The 9762-nt window shown below is 30.3% G+C and overlaps 1 protein-coding gene and 2 long non-coding RNA genes across 3 annotated transcripts; all 3 read right to left on the bottom strand.

Moving 5' to 3' along the window:
• Positions 1 to 222: 222 nt before the first annotated feature.
• Positions 223 to 2380, bottom strand: LOC131672253 (uncharacterized). Its single transcript, XR_009302607.1, has 3 exons — positions 2012 to 2380; positions 920 to 1032; positions 223 to 837 (listed from the first exon to the last, which is right to left on the bottom strand). It is a non-coding gene; the product is annotated as an uncharacterized LOC131672253 (long non-coding RNA).
• Positions 2381 to 3095: 715 nt separating this feature from the next.
• LOC131672255 (SWI/SNF-related matrix-associated actin-dependent regulator of chromatin subfamily A containing DEAD/H box 1 homolog) lies at positions 3096 to 7334 on the bottom strand. Its single transcript, XM_058949365.1, has 12 exons — positions 6966 to 7334; positions 6462 to 6652; positions 6195 to 6388; positions 5886 to 6114; positions 5469 to 5802; positions 5129 to 5403; positions 4909 to 5046; positions 4502 to 4825; positions 4129 to 4430; positions 3843 to 4055; positions 3651 to 3757; positions 3096 to 3568 (listed from the first exon to the last, which is right to left on the bottom strand). Exons 1-12 carry the CDS (start codon positions 7069 to 7071, stop codon positions 3441 to 3443), a joined length of 2541 nt encoding a protein of 846 aa, XP_058805348.1. The 5' UTR covers positions 7072 to 7334; the 3' UTR covers positions 3096 to 3440.
• A 714-nt stretch (positions 7335 to 8048) lies between these two features.
• Positions 8049 to 9549, bottom strand: LOC131672257 (uncharacterized). The gene is made up of 3 exons (XR_009302608.1): positions 9125 to 9549; positions 8943 to 9040; positions 8049 to 8225 (listed from the first exon to the last, which is right to left on the bottom strand). It is a non-coding gene; the product is annotated as an uncharacterized LOC131672257 (long non-coding RNA).
• Between the last annotated feature and the right edge of the window lie 213 nt (positions 9550 to 9762).

A 9762-nucleotide genomic window follows, 5' to 3' on the forward strand; every position in this document is an offset into this window, starting at 1 on the left:
ATGATGAATGTTGATATTTGATGAATTCTTTTCTAGATCGATGTTTTTATCACGGTCATAAAATAATAACAGATATTTAGATTGTTATGACATTCTTTTAAAGACTATGCATGACAAGGAAGGTGAAAAAATAAATTGAATGTACGACACTTTTTTTACAAATTTAATATTACTGAACGATTAATTAAAAATAAAATTATTTAATATACTTATTTCTGACATCTATACAACAAAATGATGATATCCCCAACGGCTCTCCGGCATTATATGGCCCGTTCTGATGAAGCCATTTTAATTAAATTTTAATTTTTAAATTATTGCGTGATGATTGTTTCAAATTTAGATATAATAAAACTTCATACAATATCGGAAACTTTCTATCAATATATGATTTGAGTCATAGCTTTTAAATTAAACCAAACTTAAAAATCAAGTTAAAATCTAAAAGTATAAAGAATGTTTATATTTTAGACCATAATTATACTATCTTTTCTTATTTAAAAAAACTAATTAATATTTTTAACAAGAACTGATAATATTACACCCATGATAATATTTATATTTTAATAACAATTTTTACAGAATTTAAAGAAAGACAACTAGAGTTAATATTTAAAACCAATATTACAAAAATGACAATCATTCATTAAATACATCATAAACAAAATATTTCACATGATAATTTGTGCTACCATGTAGACTTTCATTAATAGAATACAAAGAAAAATTAAGTAAATGTATATGAAATAAATATTATTTCTACACTAAACACTGTTAATCATCAAACCCATTTTCTTTGTCATTTTCATATATCTGTTTCTTTTACATTTCCACCTTCTGTAAATGAAATAAAACAATTTAGTCAAATAAAAATAAGTTATCTAGATTTCAAGAATTATTTGTTAAAATTAAAAATTACCTTCATTACCAGATATTTTCTATTCTAAATTCAATTTTACTTCTTCTTGAGCTAATTTGTACATGTCTTCTTCAATTGTTTGTTCTCTTAAAAGTATAATCATTCTCACAGGTCTGTAATTCATAAGATATTACATATTAACAACAGCAATAATAGTTTTATAAAAAATAGGGAAGTATTTTATTTTATTTTTCCTGTCCAATTCTATAACATATAGCTTCTGTTTATTGTTATGTGGATTCAAGTCAATATCATGCCTATCACTCTATCAGCTGAAGTTAATTAATACCCAATTCACCAGCTTTCATAGACAAAAATAAAATAACAATGTTATTATATGATAATATACATATATGTGAAAATGTTATAATCTTCTATGAATTCATGAATCAATGACTAGAATAGTTTTTCCTAATCCCATTTCATCAGATAAATGCCATTCTTTTTTTGTGTATGCATCACAGCAAACCAAGTCTTTTAAGCCCTTAAACGTTAAGATTCATCAATAATTTTATAAGAAAACCGCCATACTTTAGCTACGCGGAAAGACTGGATTTTTACCTATTTTGTATTCACGAATCAAAAATGGAAATGTACCACCGACATCAGGAACAATTACGGTAATTTATGCCGTTTTCCCTTTTTCGTCAACAATTTCGGCTGAAGACCCAGGGGCCAACTTCGCGGTCCTTTTTTAAAATAAGACAGGATTTAATGACAATTTTTATAGAATTTAAAATAATCGAAGATAGCTAGGATAAGAATTGAAAATCAATACTGCAAAAATGACGATCATTAAATAAAATAAAATATTTCACTTAATAATTTTTATTAAAAACAAGACAATGAATATACGTATAAAAATATTTTATTTAGAGATATACGTATTCCAATGAAAAAGTGAATAAAAAAATAATAATTTAATGTTAATTACGAATGCTGTCATACTACTCTTGAAACAAAGAAGTACGAGCAGGATACAAGGGGTAATACTAAACTAAATGAAAATGCGCCTGCTGGAATGTAAGCTTGAAAGAGGTAGAGAAAAAGAAATGAACAAGCAAGTCACTAATTGTTGGTGTATAAACTTACCACATTGTCTTACCACCGGCAAGGTCAGTATATTAACAATGCCATCAGTGATGCTGTACACAGCTACACCCAGAGTTTGAAAACCTCTATATGTATTTGAATATTACACCCAACACCGTCACGTCTATCCCTCGCCGTCGTTTTTTTTTTCCACGATTATATATGTCTTGTTTTATGAACTTTCGTCAAATTCGCACAGAGACGCACGAAAACCTTCGTGGACGATTCAAAGGTCTTCCTCTTGATAGAGACAAGAACGCGAAAACAAACTTAAGTCTCGATGATTACTGAGCAAGCGCGTGCGCGCTAGTTTTGTTTGCGCGGTTAGAACTTCTGAGCAAATCAGCAAGTGTGTCTGGCGTAGTCGGCCGAGCATCGCAACAACTTTCTTTCTCCTTCACGAGTCACAGTTTACCTCGCCTCGCTATTGTCCATTAGCTTCATTTTCCATTTTGTTATAGGAATATACACTTTTATGAATGATATTGGACGTTTGTTTACATTTATTAAAAATTACGTTGTGTAATGTTTGTTTTGATAATAATAATGAATATTGATATTTGATGAATTCTTTTCTAGACCGATGTTTTTATAACGGTAATAAAATAATAACAGATATTTAGATTGTTATGACGTTCTTTTAGGGGCTACGGATGAGAAGAAAGTAGGAGGAAAAATAAATTCAGTGCCTGACACTGTTTAGTATCAAATTTTATATTATTAAACAATTAGTTGATTACAAAATTGTTTAACGTACTTATTTCTGACGTTTATACAACAATTTGATGATACCAACGGCTCTCCGACATTATACGGCCCGTCCTGGTGAAGTCACTTTAAGCTAATATTATGAGATAATTTTTTTTTAAGTTTGGATATAATAAACTTAGTATAGTATCAGAAACTTTTTATTAATATATGATTTCAGTCACAACTTTCAAATTAAACGAAACCGGTAAAAAATCAAAGTAAAATCTGAAAGTATAAAAGATTTTTATATTTTAGATCATAATTATGTTATCTTTTCTCATTCTTAAAAATACTAAATACTATTTTTAAAGAGAACTGATAGTAGTACATGATAGTATTTATGTTTTTAACACAAATTTAATGACAACTTTTACAAAATTTCAATAATCAATGACAACTAGGATGAGAATTGAAAATCAATACTACAAAAATGACGATCATTTAATAAATACATAGTAAACAAAATATTTCACATCATAATTTTTGTTGAAAACAAGACACTTGAACATACACTTGTAAAAATGTTTTTGTACATACAAGTTCCATTGAAAAAGTGAATAAAAAGATCATAATTGGTGCTACTCCATGTAGACTCGCATAAAATATAATAGGTAGAAAAATGCATCACAAGTAAATATGTATATTGATATAATAAGTATTACTCCTACACTGAACACTGTCAATCTTCATCAAATCCGTTTTCTTCGTCATTTGTTGTAGGCGATAAAACGATCGATTTCTTGTGATCCAAGTTCAAAATTGTCTTTAATAATTTTAATATACCCGTTTTTTTCTCATTTCCACTTTCTGTAAAGGAAATAAAACAATTTATTCAAACGAAAATAAGTTTTCTGGATTTCAAAAATTATTTGTTACAATTAAAAATTACCTTCGTCACCAGTCATTCTCTTTTCTAAATTTAATTTTTCTTGTGCTAATTTGTACATGCCTTCTTCAATTGTATCTTCTCCTAAAAGTCTAATAATTCTCACGGGACTGTAATTTATAAGATTATATAGTAACCATAACAATAATAATTTGGTAAAAAATGGTAAAAAATGGTAAAAAGAGTTTATTTTACTTTTTTTGTCCAACTCTGTGACATCTATCTTCTGCTTGTTTATCATTATGTGGATTAAAATCAATATCATGAATAATCACTGTATCAGCAGAAGTTAAATTAATACCCAATCCACCGGCTTTCGTAGACAACAAAAAAATGAAAATGCCATTATCTTCTGTGAATTCATCAATCAAGTCTTGTCTTGCCATAACCGGCGTTTGGCCATCGAGTCTAAAACAAAAAAATCAGTTTTCATTCTAGCACAACATTTTGAACAATCAGAAATTAAGTTGTTGATGATTACCTAAGATACCTATGTCCTCTAATTGTTAAATATTCTTCTAAAATGTCTAAGACCATCGTAAATTGACTAAATATTAATACTCTATGACCTTCATCTTTTAATTGAGGTAGAAGAATGTCTAATTTCTTCAGTTTCCCAGATTCAGGTATGAGATTTTGAGGCAGACCAAAGCCAGAACAACTTTTATATGTTCGTGAAAGCTGGTTAATTTTGTAATCAGAAAGCCATAACAATTCTTCATAGGTATACTGTGGATTTTTCTGTTTCCAGCCAGACTCACTGACCAGTCTTTTTGAAATTTTCTGTAAAATAACAGTTAAATATTAATATTGTATATATATTATTGTGTCAATGATAGGAATACTGTATGTACCCTTAATTGCTCTTCTTTGTAGTAATCTTGTGTTAAAAGTGGATGATTTGCAAGCTTTCGTAATTGCATTAACATTCCTGTACCATCCACTTCTGAATGTTCTCTAGCTTCAGCTGAGAATCTAGCAAGTAACTTTGCGTATAAATCTTTCTGTTTTTTAAGTAAGGGACACTTGATGACTTCATTAGACTTTGTTGGCAAATCTTTTAAAACTTCAGATTTTAATCGTCGCAAAATAAAAGGTTTCATGATTTGTTTTGCATTATTGATTTGTTCTTCTTCAAAAAGTGGTTTATCATCGGTAGATTTATTGGTTGGTATTCTCTGATGAATAATGAAAAAAGTTATTTGTAAGTAAATAGTAATATATTATTACATTTTTTCAATTAAGTATAATATCAACATACGGGATTTTTTGCAAAAAGACTTTTTAAGTCATTCTGTTTACCAGCAAACATGGACGGCATTACGAACATGAGTAGCGACATTAATTCTAAGAGATTGTTTTGAAGTGGGGTTCCAGTTAAAAGAATTCTGTGTTTAGCCTGGAAAAAACATTAGTTAATTATAAGCAATAATTAACATCGATCAAAGTTAAGAAATATAGTATTGAAAGAAATTATATACATTAATTTCAATTAAATTCTCATATCTCTGTGTGGACATGTTTTTCAACATGTGTGCCTCATCAAAAACTACGTATTTTATGGGCATAACACGGAAAAGTCGTCGTTCTTCTGGTGTACTACTGACTAATTTGTATGTAGTTAATATCACATCAATTTCATCTAAATCGCCGTTGCGCCATCCAAAACGAATCATTCTCCGTTCTTCTTGTGAACCATAATATTTAGCCACTCTCAGTCCTGGAGACCAGCGCTCTAATTCGTTGCTCCAATTTTCTGTTGATTATAATATGATGTAAGTTTGTATGCACCTAGTTACAATTACACATATGGGTGCTTACCTATCGTTGAACTGGGTACAACAATCAGGTGTGGACCATCAGTATCCTCAGTAAGACCTGAATCTTTAAGATAAGTGAGGAAAGCAATGACCTGAACAGTTTTCCCTAATCCCATTTCATCAGCTAAAATACCATTCACTTTTTGTGTATGCATTACTGCAAACCAATTTAAACCAACCATTTGATAAGGAGTCAATGTTAGTTCGGAAGATAAACCTTTTGGCTGCTCTTTTATAGCTGCTGCACCAGCAGCAACTGCTTTCTCCATATTTGCTGACAATTTCAAACATTTTTTCATGAGACTTCCAATCACACTCCGTGTCATTAATAAATCCTGTAAATTATTAATATATTTATATATCAACTTTCTTTACAGATAAATTTACTGGAAATATAACTTAGTTGAATATAACTAACTTGAGCTGCATTCAAAAGTTCAGTATCCAGAAATTTTACACTTTGAAATTTTTGAACAAGATCTCTCCAATCATCAAAAGGTCTAACGGCTAGTATTGCATCAACTTTCTTCTGAGAACACTGATTGAGTAAAAGCAGCTCAGAAGGAAGCGCATTTTGCATGAAATCTAATACTGCTTTTTTATCACGTGTCATTTCATTTGATACTTCTGTATCAGAATCTTCATCGCTAATACATAAATAAGTACTTTTATTGTTAAGTTTGCTAGTAATTAAAATGCACTATATATATATACATATATACCATACCTATCAAAGACCTTAGCTTTACTATAATTTTCATCATCTGAGTCAATGTCATTGTCTTCATCATCTTCGTACTTTTTACGTTTAGTTGTCTTAGACTTTTTAGATGTCTTGAATGATCTTTTGCGACTTGCTTCTAATTTTGCCTTAGCTGCTTCTGTATCCCAATCAGCATCATGAAGTACATCTTGTAGCAACTATAAAGAATCAAAATATAAATATTGTTTTCTGCTTTACTTATAATAAGAAAAAAATTTGCCTTGCTCTTACTTTATTTGAAAAATGAGGATATAAGTTAACTAGATAATTGAGCTTCTCTTCTTTTATTTGAAGTTCAGACTTTTGCTCTGAGTCAGATGTAGTTCCATTGACAGGTTTCTCTCCATCACTTTCACTGTCTTCAATACGGTTGACAACTTTACGGCATCTTTCTGGGGCAGATGAATTACTGTCTTCATCAGCTGAAAACAATGATTAGGAAACTTATAAATATGAATCTTATATTTAAATTTAAAAATTGTAAACATTATTAAATTGCAACCCTATAACAAATATTTAGAATAATATACCCTATAAATATTATCAGTGTTAGTATAACTAGATGCTTTGATTTGGAAAGGCGGCGAAAGTGAAAATGTAAACCAATGCAACAATCACAACGATAGCTATAAAAAGGTGAGCATCAACATTAACAAACGGTTAATATCACTAGCAACAATGGTACTCAAAGCCTTGACCGCGACATATTTAAAGGAAAAAAAAAGAAAACCTTACAGGTGAACATTTTCTTGACAGACGGTTTTTGAAAGCGAAACTTTCGAAGATGATCGAGAATTGACGGACTCTTGATGTCCCCTTTCTGTGCATTAGAATTTAACATCTCTGTTAATCACCAAAAACGCAGCAAATTCGGCTGTCCTGCTTACAACTACTACTGCGGTTATACATCTTTGCGAATAGAGCAGACACCATTCATTACTTAACCTCTCGTACGTGTAACTAAAATAAAATTGATTCGCGTTCCCTCTTTTTTTCTTTGCTTCCGGCCGCTGCCATCAAGGTGTTGCGCGCGCGAGAAAGAAAGCCACACACTGCAGCAGCAGGCTGAGATGCTGCGTTCGCCAGTAGCGGTTTTTCCTCTCTCTCTCTCTCTCTCTCTCTCTCTCTCTCTCTCTCGCTGTCTCTCTATCTCCCACCCTTCGAACAAGGAGGGCAGCTGCCGATTTCCAGTGGCGCTACACTGAGGGAAAAACTGCTATTTTCGTGAAAGCGAAAACGTATAACTGCGCTTTTGTTATAGAGAGCAGACGGAAAATCTCAACGAATTTTACGTGGCGAGTTTCTTTTTACGCGCCCTTTTTTCCGCTTGATACCGTTTTTGTGTAACGCCGAGGCTGAATGACTTGGTAATTTAATGATCATTGAATATTCTTTGTGGATATTTGATGAAAGTAACATACTATTTGTCCCAGTTTCAAACGTCGATCTTAATTTGATATTTTATAATTCAACACCTTTTTCTAACTACTGTATTTAAAAGACTAAAATTACGCATGAAATATAATTTAGTATCATACTTAATTGACAGGCATTTTGTTTACTTGTGTTCCGATTTATTTTGAAATAACGTTCTAGTTCAATTATATAAATTAAAAAAAGTAACTATGAATCTTATTAAAGTCAAAGCATATGTACAAATTATTTTACAAAATATTCACATATAGATTTTATCATAACCAATTAAACAGTTATATATTATAGAAGGTTGGGGAATGTAATCAATAACAATAAATTTTTATATGAAAAAATAATTTATTTTATAAAAGTTATAAAAGTTATAAAAATACTGTCATTACTCTTATTTTCCATTAAAAAAATCTTAAGTAATATAATATCTACATCAAGTTAAATTTTAATTACAATAAATCAATTTTGGAGCTACGAGACCTCACTGTAACAAAAATCTTGTGTAGGTATCAAAAACTGACCATTTTAATCAGAGTGATCGGACGATTATCGACTTATTCTTTCTACCTGTAACAAACAAAAATGTAATACCATTATTTAACAAGAAACTCTTATTATTAAGTACATAAATTCATATACATAATATATAATATCATTTTTCCGTGTCCAGAAAATCGTTAATTTTTCATAGGTATGTTTGTCACAAAATATGTTTAATGAGACATATAATGTAAACATAAACAGTCGTCTTAAACGACAGCCACAATGTCAATATTGATTTTATTGGTTATATTTCTATGCTACAACATGATCGGAAGATATATGCTGTAAATATAAACAAATCGTCCTAAACAACAACCTCAAGTCACTAAAATACTAATTGAATAGAGACTTATCTGTGAATTTAAATTGTTAACTGCGTGGATTATGTTAACTACATGCAACGTGGTCAGTAATTACGTGCACAAATCGACAATGACAAGTTAATAAACGAGAATAAATTGATTATACGATTTAAAATGTCATTGTGTAATTTCTACCTAAAAAACTTGATTCAACGGTGAACTATAAAGTACATCAAAAATATATTAGTTTGTTACTCATGATGATATAATTCAATACGCTATTAAACATGTGACATAACCTACATTTCAATTCCAACGCATGATGTTAATCGTAAATCAATTATCAATTATTATACAACAAAAATATATCTACACTGGTATAAGAATTATTATAACATAAATAACATCTAAAGATAAAAATGAACTGCAAGATACTTACATTTTTAATGTTAATTTTCGTCGGTGAACGACCCAAGGCACGTCGCAAATATTCCAATCATTCAACAATCCACATGTCCAATTAGTTAAATACATCAGCTAACATAATATTTATGACATTGTTAATATAAGAAATGCTTTTAGTACTTGAAAATTATCAAAAAGTAAATATAAATATGTTACCATTTTTATTTGGTGCAGTGTCCAGAATACAAAATGTGGCGTTTGCTACTGCCGCTTGGTCAGCACAACACTAGCGCTGGATCGCTGGGGACAGCACTTAATTAAAGACTGGAAAAGACGCTGTTAGCCTTTTAAGGACGGGACTGGTCGATATTTCAACCACTCAAGTATCATAATATTTTTGAGTGATTTTGAGGATAATATGTTGTGAATATAGACAATATAGTGTAACAATTTTAGGTAACATATTTGACTTTGAAATAGTGATTTTAAGGTCAAAATTTTTATTTGGTATTTCGACATGTAAATTGGTACACGCACGTGATTTGATGTTCTGAATACGAAAACAATAATACAATAGTATTCCATGTAGCCAATGAAACATTGTTATAAAGCAAATATTTGGAAGTGAGAGGCAAGGGGATTCACAAACAAAGGGATCAAATTTTCGCTACATCCATGCTGTTGATCCTGGGTCATGGTGAAAGCGAAAACTGAAATATTTTTTGCAAATGACGTTCATAATAACAATTACTATTTTTTTACATCCAACGCATACAAAAACGTATGAATATCATTTCGGACGGAAAACTACGCATTTAACCTTGAAATACAATTTTCAAGGTCAGAGATATCTT

Source organism: Phymastichus coffea, unplaced genomic scaffold (assembly GCF_024137745.1).
Source record: "Phymastichus coffea isolate CEN01 unplaced genomic scaffold, Cenicafe_Pcof_1.1 PCOF00146, whole genome shotgun sequence".
Taxonomy (NCBI): domain Eukaryota; kingdom Metazoa; phylum Arthropoda; class Insecta; order Hymenoptera; family Eulophidae; genus Phymastichus; species Phymastichus coffea.

What these genes read in the sequence shown, in the direction of transcription:
- LOC131672255 (XM_058949365.1), bottom strand. Translation starts at nt 7,071, where the DNA reads ATGTTAAATTCTAATGCACAGAAAGGGGACATCAAGAGTCCGTCAATT. An exon ending in AGAATTTAATTGAAATTAAT is followed by an intron (nt 5,047 to 5,128) that starts GTATATAATTTC and finishes TGTTTTTTCCAG; the next exon opens with GCTAAACACAGAATTCTTTT. An exon ending in AGAGGACATAGGTATCTTAG is followed by an intron (nt 4,056 to 4,128) that starts GTAATCATCAAC and finishes TTTTTGTTTTAG; the next exon opens with ACTCGATGGCCAAACGCCGG.